Consider the following 19,497-nt stretch of genomic DNA (forward strand, 5'->3'; position numbering starts at 1 on the left):
ACGTAAGGAGATTGCCCTAAGACAGGCAAAGTTCATTTCATGTTCTTAAACCAACCCCTTGTCATAGTCCACATTGTCCCAAGATTATAAATCTTAGCAGAATAGAAAATCTTTTCGATCCTTTGATTGATTTGTAAATACCACTGAATCAGAGGCGGATGCAATATATATCTACCGGGTTCAACTTAATCAATACTTTCGATGCGGAGCATAAATTTATGTATAAAAATTCATTAAAATTATAAAAAAAATAATAAATATGAACCCATAACTTTAAATACGCAATGGGTTCAATGCTAAGAACCTTAAAGGTTGAACCCATAAAATTCAAATATGAATATGATACAAATAATTAAATACATTAATTAGAGAAAAAGACATAATTAAATACATTAATTAGAGAAAAAGACATAATTAAATAAATAAAATTATCATATCTTCAGACTTTTGGATGAGATGATTGTATAGTTCAATACATTAATTAAAATGGATTGTTGACCAAGTACGAATAATACGGGATACTACCAACCTAAACTGATTAGTTTGCTGATTAATACCATTACTACAACTTGCCACATTCTGTTTACTTCACTGGTCATCCGTTTGTTTTGAAACAACTCTTTATTTTTCTTTTTCGAGGAGTGGGGTTGGATGCTTCTGAGCAACTCAAGAATGACATGTTTGTCGCAATTTTGAGACCAAGCAACAACCATGTCGCAAATAAAATAATCAGTGTGTTTATTGAGAACCTAAGAGAATCAATACATAAACTACTACCTCGCCGCACACACACAAGAAAAAAAACCAACAATCACAATACCCTTAAAAAAAAGTTATAAACAATTGACTATGTCAGTGTACAAATAATGTCTTGTCTTAATTGGATCTGGAGAGTGCTCTGTACATGTAGAGTCACTTAATTTTAATGAGGAATAATTTTAACGAGTCGATGTAGTCCTGTTTAGAATTAAGACATATTACAAGTTGGGATCAGAAACTTCCCCAAATAAATTTGGTTTTTCTTGCTTGATTAGAGACTTAGAGTAATGCTTTATAACATTAAAGAAAGACAACGAAGTCAACTTTTTCAAGTCATTATTTATTCTCTTTCAGAATTATGAAATTCATTGATCAATAGCAGCCTGCAAGTTCTCCTCTACCAGCAAGACTCAGCTCATTAGTGCGTGATGACAGATTAAACAAGCAAAATAGGGCAAAAATCGTAAAATCTATTAAAATTTGATACCAAAAAAGGTACTTAAACAACTAGAAAAACAAATATTTTATTTAAGACACTAGTATTACATAAATATTTGACATAGCAATTCTCTCTGATCATCAACTTAATAGACAAATCATCTTTCTGGTTACTTCCCTGTTAAATAATCAGAAAAATGGGATCATTTTTGTGGTATATTTCTTCTAACTGAACCTCTCTCCCTTCCATTGCTCCCGGATCCTATATTGTATATATATATGTCCAACCATAAGCCTATTATTTATTTCTTGATCCTCCGTGGCCATTTTCTAGAACTGAACATAACAAGTACAATTCATGTACAAGTTTGGATAAGCAGAAGGCTTTTTGTACAAGCTTAACTCACTGAACCAGGTTCTCCTTTTCATGATGAAAAAAAACAAATTCTACCGAGGTTCAACAAACACAGAAGTTGTCCTGGCAGGCACATTAAAGCAACCCGAGGATGCATCATATGTTGAGTTCTTAACAACATCATCAGTTGAGTTCATCTGGAGATGCAAAAGTAAAATGAACATCTTGACCGTCATACAAGTAGCAAGTCATGCAGGAAATGAGATTGCATTAATACTTTTATTGGCTTCCTTCGACTACTTCTAGCGTTGGTTCTTCTAATCTTTTGCACAAGTTAAATATAGTGAAAACAAACGTAAGACACCTGCAGTAAAGGCCCAAATCCAACCCAACAATATCAAAGATGTTTAATTTTTCCTTTTTATACCTACATACTCAAGTACAGTATCTCTTTCTTAATGCTGGTGGAAAAAGCTACTGCCGGAAAAATAGACATAATACTCACTTCATCCTGTTTTATATAACTTTGTCAGATCAAATACGAAATTTTAGATATTAATTTAACTTGTTTATATTAGTTATGGTGAAAATAATAGAACATTAGTTTAAAGGTTAGTTTAATGAAGCAAAGTCCATTTATAAACTCTCCACAGAGGATATAATTTGTGTTTTTGGAAGCACACTAAAAAATAAGGCATATTCAGCTATGCATGTAACAGTATGCAACTTGAAACAAATGATTACCTGTATTGGATGCAATTGAAGAGATCTTGCTCTTAGTGCAGGATTGGCAAATGAGACATCAGTCGGGTCGGGATTAATGATGACAACTATATAGGAATAACTGGTAAAATGAAGAAAAAATATTGTCATTCAATTTTATGATTCAGGTATCAACAGATAAAGCAGCAGTAGAAGGACTAAAGCTGGATTAAATTTACCCACATTGGATCCAATTGAGAAAGCCCTGGAACTCCCGGATGGCCATCTTCAATGCTCATTACTATAAGACCAGGAATCCATGACGGACCAGTATTATGAAATCGTACTCTTTCCTGGTGAAAGACGTCAATTTGTGACCATCAAACTCTAAAGTAATTGCACAGAATTGAAGAAAAAGGAGACAAAATATTTACATATGGATAAGTATTTACATTCTAACCTGGATAGAATTGGCCGTCCTTAGCCGGAAGAGTGGTGAGGAGTATCTTATTTGCATAAGGTTCGAAAAATTTTCAACAGCTGCAAGGATATGACTTTTCTGAGGCTTGTAGGATGGATCTGCTAGTCTGGGTTTGATTCTGAATATGAAAAATAATAGGACAGACTATTAGTCGGGTCACCAATTGGAAAACCATCTTGATTGTATGTATCAGAACTTCAACCAAAGATCTAGATGCAACATGCACCTTCCCTCACCCCAACCACCACCTGGCCCCCAAATCTTTCTTTTTCTTACGGGAGAAATATAAAGCTGGAATGATAGCACTGAAATCACTCACAGTGGCCAGTTCCATTCATTCTTCTCTTTCGGAGGGAGACCAACACCCCAGTTGTTAGAGTTGTAGCTAAAATCCAGCCTGAAAAATCACATTATACAAGCATTCAGTGTAACATAAGAACATTTATAAGGGAAACCATGACTAAAAAAAGTAGGAAAAGTAAGATTTAGAACCAGAATAGATGACAATGCCTGCAGAGCAGAGATAGTAGTCATCTAAGATTCTAAATTAACAAAAGACGCTTGCTGAAGAAAATAACTTGTAACAGGGAGAGGTGGCGGACCTGTTGAACCAATCACCGGAGTTGTAAGAATCACGGTCTATTGATTTTGAGCGCAGCATTTCATCTCCAGAGTGGAAAAAAGGTATTCCCTGTCAAAGGTTAGCAAGTATCAGTAACGAAGAGAAATATCATAACCACTCAACCTTATAAGCTAGCACGATAAATATGTATTATTATTAATTTATCATGCAAATCGCAATAGTAAAACAGTATTTTAAATTATACAAAGTTAACTAGTAAAGCTTATGAGTTGCAACTCATATTATCATTGACAGAAAGAATGGCAAAACGGTAGAAAGTAGGCAAAAGTTAAATTATAAGACGCATAAATTCTTCGAAGGACAAACTGAGTCTGACCTGAGACAGAGCTATTACACTGGTCGCTAAGTGGTTCATCCTGCATCTCTCCTCCACAGAAATGTCCTTTGGAGTCTATCAAAGTGAAGCGACTAATTTATACCGGAAAGAAAACAATGTGATGTATAGGTGCATATTATCCATCGAGTTTCAAACCGTGTTCTACTGGTCCTCGAGGATTTCTTGGTTATCAAAAAATGAAAAAAAGGTGGCATATTGCAAGAGAAGAATATACCTTAAGACTAATGATGTCGAACAGTGTCTCATTGTCATGAGCAGACACATAGTTAACCTGCATATAATCAAAACTATTAAGGAAACAAGGTTGTGATAGCGATTGCATGGTTACATAATAAAGGAGGCATAAGATATGGAATGCAATAGATGTATAGATCCTTACTGTTTCAATGGGAGAAGAAGCATATCCAACTGGCTTCCTATCATGCAAAAACACTTCAGATCCTTTCACCTAGGCAAGAAGAGCAAACAGTATTCAACGTACCATCTCCAGTGTCAAGTTATGTCAACATTCTAAAAGATAAACTATAAGCATTTTCCAAGTGGAACCAGTTTATACCAGCAAATAGAGGGGCCACTCCTTTTCTTTTAATCAGATTAAATCTTCGCATTCAGTATGGCAGCATATTAGCAAATTCGTTATCCCTAATACTAGCTTGCTGTCGAAATGATATTTGATAGAAAGCTTAGTATTTGATTTCAATAGCCACTCCAGTTGTTGTACCTCATAAGTCTCAAAAAAGATAGTTCCCTCTTGCCTCCACTAATGAGTTTATTTAGACCAGATCATCATACTATATTATATCATCATACTATATTATAAGTAGGAAAACCCAAAGTGAAAGTTGAATTACCAAATTGTCCTATAATAGTTAAATGTCATTCTTTACCCTTCAAGCAAATACTACTAAAGTAAAAAAGATTGTGCAAAAATGGAATTACACATACTAATAAAGTTTCAAAAAATTTTGGAGAATGTAAGGAGTTGCATTGAATAACTCAAGTAATAGGCTAAATTCATTTGGCTAATTTAATACGAGCCAAATTCATCTACTGAATGCAAATTATTACTTATTAACTAATTATCCATTCAATATATGCAAGGTTTATTAAGCATATATTAGCCACAGAGTTAGTTTTGGCTTATGACATTCCACTTTTATTATGCTCTTTAAATCACACTAAATTACAAGAACACTCATATTTATTCTTCCGTTTAAAAATTTAGAAAGACACCTTCTTAATTGACTAATCTTCATAACCTTTCATATCGTAGCTTTACCTTTTATTGGCAAAAGCTTATCTCCATCTTTTTCTCTATGTAAGTTGTTCTCAAAAATTTATATTTTTCGTATTTGAATTCTACTGATGTAACTTTACTTTTTATTCTACGAAAGAAATTTCATTATCTCCACTTTGTCTTTTTATAGATGTACGTTCATCACTCATAATTTTAAATTTTCTGATTTGGATTAATTTAAAATATTGATATCTTAAACCCTATTTTATGATTTTTGTTGCAGGTGTGAGATAGAGGTCAAAATTTTGCCTACTAGAGTTAAGGATGCCGCGAGTGAAGCAGTTGAGTGCAAGTGGTTAATTTCTCTTCAGGTACTGAATAAATATCTCTAACATACAAAAATATAAATTTATGTTAAATTGATGTGTATTCCTTAATCATTTTGTTCTTTTATTTCTTAAAAATTTTGTTTAAAATTAGCTTCACGAAAGCTTGTATTCTTATGATTATGACATTCTTGTAATAGTCAATTGCATTTTTTATATTTTTTTTGCAATTAAATTGAAATGTCTGCTTTGCGCAGTTCTTTTGTATTGGCTTCTTTGCTACTATATTTACGGGTTATCTAAAATAAAAGAAACCTTAGCATCTAAGGTATCCAAGAACTTATAAGGTTTCTTCTTTTATGAAATTTGCTAAGCAAGATCAACATTCATTATTTTAGAATTTGCAATTAAATTTTTTTATAACTAAAAATAAATTTTTAATTATATTTATGTTATTTTTAAAGTCTAATACTCATTAGGGGGTACAAGTACCCAAAAACTAGTATTAATCTAAATGCATCGTTTGAATATTTCACATGTAAAATTCTTGCAACTGGTAGTATTTTTCGTTTAGTTTCTAAAACTCTGGAGTTTTATATACAAAAGAAGATTCAAGCAAATGCAATTTCACATGGATATTTTGGTCAGATCGAACCTAAAGAAGCTAAATATGATTATCTATTTGGGGCTTTTGGATAAGTAGGAAAAAAAAAGGGTAGCCCGGTGCACTAAGCTCCCGCTATGCGTGGGGTCCGGGGTCGGGTCTATTGTACGCAACCTTACCCAGCATTTAGATAAGTAGAAGTAATACTGAATACACTGCAAGTTTAGTCAGCATGAGAAGAACGAAGTTGAGGTGGGACTAGATGGGATTGTAGTGCCAAAATGCCAACAATTTAGATATTAAGGTTCATTCTTTCAAGACAATGGAATGATAGATGAAGATGTTACCCGTAGGATTAAAACCGGATGGTTGTAGTGGAGAAGTGCTACCAGGGTGTTATGTGATAGAAGGATGCCTACCAAAATGAAAGGTAAGTTATAAAGAATAGCTAGAAAACTGGCAATGTTATATGGTAGTGAATGTAGGGTTGCTGCCTGCTAAAGTCCAACATATCCACAAGATGAGTGTTGCAGAGATGCAAATGCTAAGATGGATGTGTGGTCATACAAAATTAGATAAGATTAAAAATGACCACAATCACCAGAATGTGCAAGTAGCAAGTATGAGGATAAAAATCAGAGAATCTCACTTGAGATGGTTTGGTCATGTCTTGCGTCGCCCTACACGGACACCGGTCCGTAGGTGTGAAATTATAGTGAGTGAAAGTGTTAAAAGAGGACGAGGTAAACCTAAAATCACATGGAAGGAAGTTGTCTCGATATACCTACAAATCCTTGGAATCAATGCAGACTTAACTAAAGACGAGGAACAATGAAAGAAAAAGAGTCATATAGGTGATACTTACTAGTTAGGAATAAGATTTAAATTTGTTAGAGACTTTTAATGTTATTACTATATATATATATAACACTTATTTTCAGTACTACCCTTATTTTATTTTGGCATAATGATGATATGAGTTGAGCTCAAAGAAAAAAGCGAGGATTCATATAGCCTACTCCAACTTTGTTTGGGACTGAAGCGTAGTTGTTATTGTTGTTGTTATATTTGGGACATAGAAAGTAGTTAATACATACATTTATTTAGTTTAAAAAGTTTTCTTTGGTTTATTGGCTAATGATCCAATCAAAGGAACAATTGGTACAAAAGTATCGAGCTTCTTAATTGCATTAAGTCGTTAGAAATGAATAGCAATAATTATCTCATAACTTCAATTGTAATGATTTGCAGTATCATCGCGATGTAAATATGATGCAACGTAAATGGCAATCGAATCTATGGATACCTCTTCACCATCACAGTTGGTTAGCACAAAATCCTTTAAGTTTGCAGCCATTCCAACCTGAAAAGCAAACATGCTCGTTTAGACAAAGAAGAGCTGAAGAAATATTTAAGTCATGATCTCATTGTAGTCCTCGCAAAAAAAAGTATATATAGAAGGTTCAGAATCATGACAGTATTATAGCATGATTAAAATACACATACATCGCCTATCATTTTTGATGATTTTGTAAGTAAATACACAATTACGTTGAACGTTTCTGGATTTTTCCATTTTCTCTTAAAATAATTGTCCAATTTCCCTTCTTGATAGTGAAACAGAGTGACGTCTAACTAGGATATTGAAATTACTATCTCATCATTTCAAAAAGGGGGGAAATTGCAACATATAGCCTTTACCTCTTTATATATCCAAATTTTAGGTCTGGAAATTGAACTAATTCTACGCCTGACTTACTGGCAATACTTGGCCAATCCAACCCATCGTAACAAAAAGGGGTCCTTCAACTGTGACCTATGTTACATTAACTTGAATATCTCATGCTCTCTCTCTCTGTCTCTCTCTTAAACCCAGCCAAATCATTCTATTTGTAAAAGCTTTATATGAGTGTGGTTAAGTATCTAGTATATGTACCTTCATTTTTTCACGAGTTTTTAGTGCATTTTGAAAGATCTACTTGAAGCGCCCGTATCATTGCCTCACTCAAACAAGACATCAAGGATCATTAGGACGTTAAGTTCGTAAACGCTTTCTACTATAGGACGGTTATGTATCCAGTATATGTACCTCTAATTTTTTGCGAGTTTTAGTGCATTTTGAAAGATCTGTCTGAAGCACCCATATCATTGTCTTACTGACACAAGATATCAAGACAAGTCATGTCACACGCATTGGAATATATTGTACTATATGGAGTAGATTTCTTCGAAAAGGTTTTGGCTTTAGTTATTTTAGTTTTAAAACGTGAAAAAGAAGCTACCATGAATCTTACTAAGCAATAGATTAATAACTTAGATTACATTGTTCCCACAGTTTCAAATTGAATGACTTGATTTCATGACTGTAAGCTTACTTTTTTGCTTTTATAGATAGCAAAAGAAAGTTGTATTCAGAAAATTACTTAATACTTCTTTTAAATATTTTGTGCAGTATAATGTGTTCAAAAGCTACCTTTGTGAATATTTTTCTTACACGGACTAAAACGGAAAGGGTAAATATTTTACTGGAACAAAGGGTGTAAATAATAAGAGCGAATTGTCTTTCATGCAAATTTCTTTGGCCATTATGGGGTAAATGCTAAAATGCCATGCTACTGGAATAGGGCTGAGTACCTGAATGTGATCCTTCGACACAGCAAGCATACGTTCTACATTGGCTTTATCACCAAGATCATGACCATTAGGCTGAAGAGCAGCACGTAAAAGTTATTGAGACGGTGTTGTAGATATACAATAACTATCCGTATTATGAATGGATTATTTAAAACTCAAAATAGACACATGGCAGAAATTTATCACAAGCATTATACTTCCAAATGACTAAAAGTTTACCATTACCTCCAAATAAAGGCCAGTTACAAAACCTTGGTGTAGAGGATGACCAAAAGGTGATCCACCCAGCAGAGCATCCCGAATGCGATCATTGAAGCTGGTCGTGAATCAAGAACAAACATGAATAACATACTTTAAGTAAAGCATAACTTCATGAGATACATCGAGTAGGGGCACGGAAATATTCCCGTTTACGCCTAAGAGCTCTTGCAAGCATTAAAGCCAGCACATTGGAATTGACACCGTTACACCAGCAATCATTGGAAAGATAATTTATGCTTTATTGCACAAATGTTCAAAGTACCATCCAGCTATGCTGCTAGGAATCTCCAAAAATGTTGTTGCACCCGCATCGATGCTAGAGCTTCACTTTGCAATTTATTATTGGCTCAAACAAAGAGCAAAATCATGCAGACACACAAGGAATAGAAAATCATCTTCTTTAGACAGGGAAATTGGAAATAAACTCAGAAGTAGCACCTCCCAATTCCAGATCCAAAAAGGTTGAATTGCGATGCATTTATCCCACGTCCGTTGTTTGCCACTTCACCAAAATCCCATCCTTCACCATATCTGAAATGAAAATGTCATTAAGAATCAACTTATAAAAAGGAAACAGAGAATCAATGTAAAGTTCAAGAACAACTAAAAGTACTCAAAGGATCATGCTTTAATAATGGTTACAGGCATAGAAGATGTAACCTTGTAGGGACAAGATAAAACAACTACCGAAAATGACATCTTTAGTAATCAGGATTACAAAAATTAGGATAGATAATTAATGGTAACAGTCCTTACATATAAATACTTGGTCCATCTACGCCATTTTTATCTTTTGACAAGCTATTCAGCAATGACTTTGCCTTCACCTGCATTAAAAGACACGAATATCATATTGTTAGCACACCTAGCTTTGAGTACCACTAATTTGAAAGAGCCAATTAATCACAAATTTGAATACACAAGGAGCAGAATTAACTAATCCATTTTTTTATGTAGTTTTACAAACTACGGAATGCACAAAAAAGCTGTTGCCCTACTCAGATGACCTTCAGTTAGCAGACATGCCTACAACCAGAATGATCATGTCAGCTTGTGCATGTCAACATTGTTATGTGACATCATAATTTCCGTATAACAATGTCAATTGGAAATGGATTAATCACAAAACTGCATAATGTAAAACATTTTGGCAAACAAATCAAAACCCATAAACAAGAAGAAAAGAGAATATGCTCTTTAAGAATTAAAAGGAAACAGCCTCTTGTAATGTTGCCTAAGATCATACCCAAATATCCTGAGGTAGTCTAAGTTGGGTTAGACAGGATAACTGCAGCAAAAACAGTATAAGTCGTGCCTACAAGACAAACATGATAGAAAATACCGCAGAAAAAAATTGTTTTTTTTTTCAACACACCTTACTTGAGGGCCTTATTTTTCACTACTTTTCATTGCATCTTCTATAATCATAAAATTTTCATCTGTTAAGTTTAAACATGGATCAAAGTAAAAAGGCTTCCAAAATTAGCCAACAACAACCCAGTAGAATCCCACTAGTGAGGTCTGGGGAGGGCAGGATGTACGCAGACCTTAGCCAATGGTCCAATAAATCCACAGATCATCAGAAAGATGCAAGACAGAGACCTAAAATGACTTACAAAATTAACTACAACACCAAAAATTAGCAAATGGCAAACAAAATAGACAAGTATAAATTACTACCTCCATCACAAAGTTCTTGCCATACTTCCTTTTCTATATTGTCCCAAAATATTCTACATTTCCTTAAATATAAAATTTAATGCATTTTACATAATGTAACGTATCACAAGACCCACTATTGCTCTTCGAAACAAAATCTTTTCCTCTATCCTATTCTTCCACCAACAAAGGTTTATATAAACCCAACATGTTTCCAAACAAATATGTCAGAACTCGTCATTTCAAATGGACCAAATGGAGACAGAAATTTCCTATCTTGCAAAAAAGCAGCTTTGAATGCTTACCATTGTACGCTTCATTATATGACCCATCAGGTCAAACCGAAATCCATCAATCTGTAGAAGACGAACATGGTTAACACAATTAATTCTGAGGATATTCCTGAAAGAGGTAAGCTCCACAGTTATCAAGCACATATATATGCTCTCTCAGAGACGAATAGGAATGCATAGCCAGCAAGAAAGGGGATATGTGTTATCAATTGTGTGAAATAAGCATAAGATAAAGGTAACTGATTTTATTAGTTATAAGTTGGTTTGTCTCATACTAGTGTCAAACATAAGCTTCAATGTTCCTTGAGGAAATCACTTAACAACTGTTTAGACTTTAGGCATTTTCCATGTTCAGCCATCTGACATCAAGTACATAAAGCATGGTTTAGTATGATGTTTGAGCAATAAGAATTGATAGTGAGCCTGTTAAATTTAAGAACCGTCTCATCTAAAAGCTCTATCTGTTAGAGAGATACACTTTTTTTTATTTACTTTAGGTCTTCAATACATCCATTCACGCGTGGGATCCTTTTCTTGGGTCAAACGCGTGGAAATATTTTGTTTAGGTAGTGGTAGGACTCGAATTCAGGACCTTTGTGGCTCTGTCCACTCTAATACTATTTTAAATGTATAAACCATCTCATCTAAAAGTTTTATCTGTTAGAGGGTGGTACTTTTTACTCATTTATTACAAGTCTTCAACACAGCCTTTGGGGTATTTTTTACTCATTTATTACATATTGTTTCTGATAGTTTACAACAATTAAAGTTGAGATGTCATTTCAGATTGCTTAGTAGGCAGTTAAATCAACCACAAGAAAATCAAGGAACCATTATTCCATTTAGCACTAGCAAGTGTCTTATTGTGCTAATTGATAACTGGATAAGGTTCATTAGTAATCCTTTATCAGAAGAACATTTTATCTCACTGAGAAAATACATCATTTAATAGCCTCACGTCCTACTTGAAATCATAGGCAGCATAAAAAACAGCAGTTTCTTCTGGGATTATGATTGCACGGTTTCTAAATTTCCACTCCAATTCAAGTACTTTTGCTTGCTTTAGATTAGTAACTAAAGTCACATGTCATAGACATTCTCTGAGTTGCCTTACCAGGTTTGGGGACTCATTAGTGACATATATCCTGAATAATATTTCAAGGCCGGACTTCAAAACTAAAGCTTCTTATCATTCTTTTTTGATGAAGGGAGGGGATTATCATTAATAAGCATCAAGAAGATGCTTAACAAAAATTACAATTACAGCTTGATGGTGTCTGCTCATATACAAAAACTAATATATAGCTTAAGGAGCAGACACAATCCAAAAAGATTTCACAGCTAGAGACGGGCCTGATTGAGCCAACCAAACAAATTCAGTAAGCATTTGGCTTTAAGTACATGACAAGGAGTTGAGATCCCATCAACACATCTACGATTTCTTTCATTCCACATACACCAAAAATTTGAATCAAGCAAAATGCTTCTCATCATTCTAACCTCCTATTAGCAACAAATCTAAAGGTGCTTCTATTCTCATGCTCATAATGGCAAAGTAGTTCAGAGGTTTTAAGATCACAGTCGGATAATGACATTCTATGTAAAAGTTCCTAGCTTCAGACTTCCCAACAAATTTAATCGGTCTGGAGCTTACAGAGGTTTCATCTGCTGGAAGATCCAGTTGTCTAACTAATCGCTTAGTAATCCACATCCATCACTCATCCGATTTTTGAATTTCAAAAAGCCTTTGATAAAAACTACATTTGACTATCTCCTTTTTCTTTTGAAAGCCAATCTCAAAAAGTTAACATAAAAATTGTGGATCTCATAAAATACTAAAACAGCAAATTCGAGTTGCTACGTTCACGGTGTCCCTAAAATACGAACTATGCAACTGTTAAACAGATAGTCCACCAAACAAAACAAGACGAAACCTTAAAACAGAAGGGAGACGAGCTCTACGATGTCTTTATCACAATTGATCGAGAAACCTACGCCCAAAGTGCTTATGTAGCCGGTCACCGTTTGGGTAAGATCCTTGATGACTGATTCATAACCCACTAACGCTTTCAGTCTTGGTTTAAGTGTTTGCATAGCATTCTCATTTCATAGCAGATGCATCCAAGGGTGCATGGAAATATACCTTAAAATGAACTGCCCAGCACTTGAGGTCGTCAAGAATTAAGCGCTCAACCATGAAATGCTCACTGGCAGTATTGTTTACGCATGTGCTATGTTCAATACCACCATCAGCATTTCTTCTTAGATAGTAACCTGGAACAATCTGTTGATAGCAGAGCCAATAAAAAGTAGGCATAAGGAACGCAAGTTTAATGTAAAGCTATAACCATAAAGTTTAATGATGAGGTGGAACACAACAATTCCTCACCTTGTCTAGAACAGAGAAGTCATCAAAGTGACCACTTGCATTAATATGATTGTAAACAACATCCAATACAACACGTAGACCAATACGATTAAGTGCCTGTAAACCAATAAAGCCTTAGAGTGGCACCAGTGAGTTGGACAATAGAGGTCGATGGTCTCTTCAGTATAAACAGAAAGGTCGATGGTCTATTTAGTACAAACTTAAGAATGCAACCAAAATTTGATCTTTAGATAAAAGGACAAGAAGATATACCTGCACCATTTTCCGAAACTCAATGATACGACAAGGACCATTTGCATTACTAGCGTAGCTTCCCTTTGGAACTCCCCAAATAACAGGATTATACCTTTTCTTAGACAGCCGACAATTCAATTTTCAGAACACTGAGCCAGGAAACTACAATCAGCATAGATACAAATTGAAACTCTAAGCCCAGAATCTCACCCCCAATTATACCCATCTTCATTTTGGATGGCTGTGATAAGGGCCTGCTGCTCCTCAGAATCTGGTGGAAAAGAGTTGAGCTTCTCGATATCTGATAAAGACAACACATGAGAGACCAGGCAACAAATATGAATGAATGAGATCCAGAGGCAAACCCAAAAAGGCAATTAACAACCTTCCAATAAAATCTAGAAGAGAAGTGGCATTAAACTAGTTTGAATATGTTATTGTTTAGTTAATTATCCACCCTGCCATAGCAGCAGGTGACAGAATAGCAGATCCAGTCTGAGGGAAGTAAATGCCTCGTTTGGTCTTTTATTGCTTTATTTTCAGATTACCACCTTAGGCTTCGATTTAGCATCTGCGCTGAAAATAAAGGAGAACAATGGAAATACTAAAACCTTAATGGGGAGCCCCCTCTCAACTGAAACAAAGTTCAAGTGCTTTACCTACATGCTTCCATTTATGTTTCTCATCTTCAACACCGGCAAATTGAAAGGTTGGTAGCAGATGGACATGAGTGATACCAGCACTTGATAATCTTTTTAAGTGTTTGACACCAGCTGAGTCCTTCAAGCAAAACGAGATCAGGGCAACATGCTCATGAGACATATTCAATGGCACCTAAGTCCTGCGCTTATGTTCAAACAAATATTTCCAAATGCATTGTGCAGTTGTGTCAACTATGGGTTCATGGATTAGATGTTGTCATTACCCATTACTCAAAAGCTTGTATGACAAGCACAAAATCAAATAGCTAATACAGAACTTAGAACCTGGTCGCAAAGGAAACTCTAAAAAATTGAAAAAGAAATGCTGCTATAAAGCATACTGCATAAAGCACGAAATGAAGGAACAGAATGAACGTGTAACTCTTGTTTGAGTTGCAAGGTAAGGCCAGACTGGTTAAAAAAATGCACCGATGGGCAACCAAATTGAGGCCAAACTATATGATAAGCCAGGCGGTGAAACCTCAAATGAGACACTTACAGGGACTGTTGGTTTAAAGAACTCTCCACGTTTTCTTTCCTAAAAAGTACAACCTTTGACACCGACTTATAAGGCAACAGGTAGCAAGGTTCAGGCTCTGGTGAAAGAGTAACTTTTGTGCATAATTCTTGCACATAAGTAGGTAACATTGTCATTAACAGCTTGTCACAAAAAGCACATTAGAGTTAGGAAGCAACAATTTTAGATGTATATCTCTTACCAATAACTCCCTAATAATATTCGGGTACCGTGTTCACTCAGGCCTGCTGGCGCAATAAGAGAATGAAGGAGTTAATATGCTTGCTTGTCAGCTCGTGAAGGCGAGGACTCAATCATTTTTCATGGAAAGTTTGACAGGAAAGTTACAAACAAAAATGAGAGAAGTAGCCCCCTTTCGAGAAGTATATCTGCCTCTGTATGTGTGCATCCTCACTTCAAACATCAAACACGCCATCATTAATTCACTACCTTTTAAAGGTCAAATCAGTGTACCAATTTAAATCCTGTGCATGCCTAGCTACCGTCCTTCATTGGCTGCCTTTCCCAGCTCCCTAAATACTTATCAAATAGACGTACCTCAATAGTCTTCCCCTCTATCACATCACACACTACACCATGCACACTAGCAACCACCATCTCAAAAGCAGACAAAAATATGCACATGAACATGCATCTTCAAATACAAATTATCATGTATTTAATAAAATAGAGATATGTGACTTTCGTGATATTCATATGTAGTTATGCATTTATTCCTAAAGTCCAACTTCTAGTCCAGATATGATACCAGAAACTACCTGCAGCTACATACGTCTTGCTCACTACTCCCTCATTAGAATGTGATCAAATGTTAACTGTCATCGTCACCATTAACAATTCTCAGTGTGCATCATCACAACTATGTGGTTTCCACCAACTTACACACAATGGGACAAATCTTAAGTAAACCTTTAAATGTCATTTTCGCGAGATAGCATTTATCAGGTACAATATTATAGCAATCTTTTTCCTGTCATCTCGAATTAAATTCGATGTCATAAACATACTTTGTACATATTCTAAGATACCTATGAATAGGAGTACAGTGCAACTTTTCCTTCTACACAGCTCAAAACTCATTAAGGGATAAGAAGCAAATGAAGACAATAAATACCATTGCCCAATGCACCTACCGGTTAAAGGCTAGAAAATATGGCCGCAAAGACTTTACACCCATATTAGACGAATCAAATAGAAAAGTAAAGCTACCTGCAATGTGAAGGCAAGATAACCACCCTGAAATTCATGAGGCACAGTAGGGTCATTGGCACTGGCAAAGCGAAAATCATAGGAAAAGATAAGTTATTCAAAAACTACATAGTGCTCAACAAAATGCATTTTGATCTTATGTGCATTATAAATTTCTTCTCAGTAAAGTGAATTTTTTGAAACATGTTAGGGCTACTGGTTTTCAACGACCCTTTACTAATTATTCTACAGTTACAACTCATTATTCTCGTAAAGGAACGAATGTTTACAAGTATTCAGTAAGCGTTTCCAATAAGACTTCAACATTACCAAGATTACTTCTCACCTGAAATCTCTAACATGCAGCTCATATAGGCTGATATCGGAAAAGGAAAGAAGATCTGGTTTCTCATCTTGTAGATTATCCCATCCTTCAGGTTTTACATCATCAGAAACAAGATTAACTAATAATGTCCGTTTGCCATCAGCAGAGAGACTGCCCATACAAAAGCAACAAGGTCAATGTAGAGAACAGACAACAGTCACAATAATAAATGCACTATGGCAGCAATAAGTTACAATCAGTAAAATCAATTTCGTTGAAAGCAAGTGATTAAAACAGACCAGCATACCCTCTGGCATACGGATCATTGCTCACACATTTCTCAATCCGCAAGGTGCTATGATGGTAAACAGACACTTCATAAACATAGTAGCAACCCTCCCAATGTCTTGGCCCCTTAGCACTCCAAACGCCTTTTAGCTCCTTGAGCTGAACAATTTCTACTGGGTCAGTCTCTGATGGACTCTTATAAATGAGAGCTCGCACCGCCTGTTTTGGTAGGTGTACAACCGGAAACAGCACGTTAGCTAAGTAACACATTCATCCCTCAGTCTCACTAAATAATATACATTACAAACAAAACCATAATCAAAGCAGGAAAACCTATGAGACAAAAGAACAGAACACACTTGAGCAGTTGGTGCCCAAAGGTAGAGAGAGACAGCTTCAGTATCACAAACAGCACCGAGGGGCCCGGTATAGGAGAATAACTCATCAAGAATACCAGGTAACTGCAATCCAGTAGCACTTGCACATCTTCCATCAGCTACAAACAACATAAACCCATTTTTACCACAAATTAGACATGCTTACATAGAATGTTTGATACACTAATCCAGATAGTGGAGCTGTTAAATCAGCTAACCTAGAGAATAAAAAGGTATGGAAGTCTAAACCCGACACAAACAAATCAAGGAACAGCAAAGAAACTTATAGCAGCAAATGACTGCTCAAATATTTATGTTTGCCACTGAAAATTTGGAATAGCAGTATGTTCATTTAATCACCAGCAGATGAATTATATTCCCTGAAATATGAGAAAACGACACAACCTGAAACTCAAGTTCATCAAATATGAGTTCTACCACAAGATATGAATAAGATAGACAAAGGGGACACTTTCTTAAGTACATGGACAGGAAATGCTCGTATAAATCAATTCGGAACCACCATGGGTGCACGGAGGGCTATACACTGTAATGCATTTACAGGAAAAGTATCATTACGATTCAAGAGAAACATGGAGCAGTGGTTCTTAGTAAGCGCCGTCTCAAATTCCCTCAAGTGATAGATAGGAAAAAACAGGGGAACTACTTACAATTGAAGATAGCAACAGCTAATTGGCACTTGACTAAACTTTGGCAGTTCATAGTTGCAGGGACTTCAAATGCTGTATAATCTCGAATATGAGGAAATTTTTCAACTACCTAAATCAATAAAAGATTATAAGGAAACAAAAGAACACACATAAATTTCTCCATCTTTGCATTGATCAGAAGAAAATATTTTCCAACAACTGAAAAATCCCTTCAGGAATTCAGGACTCAGCGTTGCTCACCTGCTGTGAAAGTCCATAATTTGTCTGTTCAAGTTTGATTTTCACATCATGGCCTGTTATGTACAGAAAATCAAGATTAGGATCAAATCTAATTATCATCAAATAGAGCACCCAGGAGCTACCTAGAGTACAAACCTTGAATTTCACCATCAGCAACACATAATGCAGCATTTCTACTAGCATATAAGTAGCATTCACCCTCTCCAGCACCCACATTCCATGCAATTATTGATCTGCTAACCCAAAATGCTCTGCTATAGAATAGACTATCCTGAAATTATGAAAATTAAGCACTAACGACTTGTACGATTCAACATCCAATTTACGCGGCAAACTTTCCTTTTTAGTCTATATTTAGAAAAAAATTAATTTTAAAGTTCTCACTTTATCCTTAATGAGATGATTTATAGTTGCAGAATGTGTATCGCTATCTTTCTTTCCTTCTTAAACTCTGTGCCCGGTCAAACACAACCGCATAAAATAGGACAGAGGGAGTATAACTTTGGATTCAAGTTTAAAACTTGTCATTACTACTCCCTCTGTCTCATATAATGCGCCCTTAAGAAATATTAGGAAAGAGATTGGACTATTTTACCCTTATTTATGTCTTTAAGATATAATATTTATTCTATTTATGATTTATATCCCTCTTCAAGAACAATTATTACTAAGGTTAAAAAAGAAAAAAAAATAATCAATTTTGTATTTAACTTATAATTTGAGACAAGTATTTTTAGTAACCACTACGGTTAATATGAGAAGGAGGTAGTAATACAATTCTACATTATTAATAAAACACCGTATGAAACTCTTCATAAGTAATATTTCTACAAGTTACGAACCTGAGAACATGAAGAAGGGGTTGAAGATTGGTGCATAGTTGAGGAGCACCGAAGAGTTAAAGGACGAGAAGTTCCTAATTTGAGACCGGGTCGGTACCGAGTCAGAGAACTCAGTCGCAGCCTCTTGTGATGAGTTGGAAGAAGGAACCGAGTGGACTCGGAAGGAGCGGAAATGGGAGAGAGTGGAGCGTATGAAAGTAAAGCTGCAGACATTTGAATAACAGTTACTGGGACTGAACTCTCTGCTTTTCAGTAGTTGAGTTTGCTACTATTTGCTTTTCGGATCCAGTGCACCAACTTTGATTTTTTCTATTATTTTGGGTGCCTTTGATATTTTATTCGCCTCGTTTCTGTATTCTACACTCTCAACCCAATACTATGCAAACACTTGCATTTTGGCCCCAAAATTTATATTTGTTTTGGTTGTTATCTAATTTTTCACTTTTAAATTGAAATTGAAGAAGGGGAGTCTTGCCGTAACTGGTAAAGTTGTTGCCATATGATCAGGAGGTCACGGGTTCGAGCCGTGGAAATAGTCTCTTGAAGAAATGCAGGGTAAGGCTGTGTACGATAGACCTTTGTGGTCTGGCTCTTCCCCGGACCCCGCGCATAGCGGGAGTGATGATAGGCTATAATTACGTATTTTAGTCGCTTATTACACTCTAATTTACTACACTTTAATTAAGTTTGAGCTTTAATTGGTAGTGTTTTGCACTAATGGTGTGTTTTATGCCTTGTAGGAGTGATTCCAAGCTATGTAGATGTTATGGAATGAATTCAAGTGATTTAGAGCTTTGAAATCTGAGTAAAAGCTCAAGGAATTAAGTTGGGATCGTGTTTGGGGATCGATGGATGATAGTTAAGAACGAACGACGAATCGAGTAGGCATATTGCACACTGTCTAGTAAAATGCATATAACTTTTTGCTCAGAACTCCATTTGGGCTCCACAATATATGGTTGTAAAGCTAACTCA

General features: G+C 35.5%; 1 protein-coding gene across 2 annotated transcripts; it reads right to left on the reverse strand.

The window, feature by feature from the left end:
- Positions 1–1,267: 1,267 nt before the first annotated feature.
- Positions 1,268–18,806, reverse strand: LOC104238997 (pullulanase 1, chloroplastic). Of its 2 annotated transcripts, none has more exons than XM_070145625.1 (28): positions 18,523–18,806; positions 17,816–17,946; positions 17,681–17,733; positions 17,441–17,549; positions 16,752–16,888; positions 16,412–16,611; positions 16,126–16,275; positions 15,801–15,861; positions 14,012–14,132; positions 13,563–13,653; positions 13,371–13,464; positions 13,119–13,214; positions 12,873–13,013; positions 10,742–10,792; positions 9,534–9,604; positions 9,216–9,308; positions 8,742–8,832; positions 8,517–8,588; positions 7,189–7,245; positions 4,095–4,163; positions 3,930–3,986; positions 3,695–3,769; positions 3,338–3,426; positions 3,055–3,132; positions 2,715–2,853; positions 2,498–2,607; positions 2,297–2,396; positions 1,268–1,749 (listed from the first exon to the last, which is right to left on the reverse strand). In XM_070145625.1, exons 4-28 carry the CDS (start codon positions 17,490–17,492, stop codon positions 1,645–1,647), a joined length of 2,400 nt encoding a protein of 799 aa, XP_070001726.1. In that variant the 5' UTR covers positions 17,493–17,549; positions 17,681–17,733; positions 17,816–17,946; positions 18,523–18,806; the 3' UTR covers positions 1,268–1,644. The 2 variants fall into 2 exon arrangements, with proteins under 2 accessions (XP_070001726.1, XP_009791833.1); XM_009793531.2 differs by having other exon boundaries at positions 17,816–17,951.
- Between the last annotated feature and the right edge of the window lie 691 nt (positions 18,807–19,497).

This window comes from Nicotiana sylvestris, chromosome 5, assembly GCF_000393655.2.
Source record: "Nicotiana sylvestris chromosome 5, ASM39365v2, whole genome shotgun sequence".
NCBI lineage: Eukaryota > Viridiplantae > Streptophyta > Magnoliopsida > Solanales > Solanaceae > Nicotiana > Nicotiana sylvestris.

Excerpts from the sequence above, each read along its gene's own strand:
- LOC104238997 (XM_009793531.2), bottom strand. The coding sequence starts at position 18,735 with ATGTCTGCAGCTTTACTTTCATACGCTCCACTCTCTCCCATTTCCGCT. Across the intron at positions 3,427-3,694 it reads GTGTAATAGCTCTGTCTCAG|GGAATACCTTTTTTCCACTC; the intron begins GTCAGACTCAGT and ends AACCTTTGACAG. Across the intron at positions 2,608-2,714 it reads GGACGGCCAATTCTATCCAG|GAAAGAGTACGATTTCATAA; the intron begins GTTAGAATGTAA and ends GTCTTTCACCAG.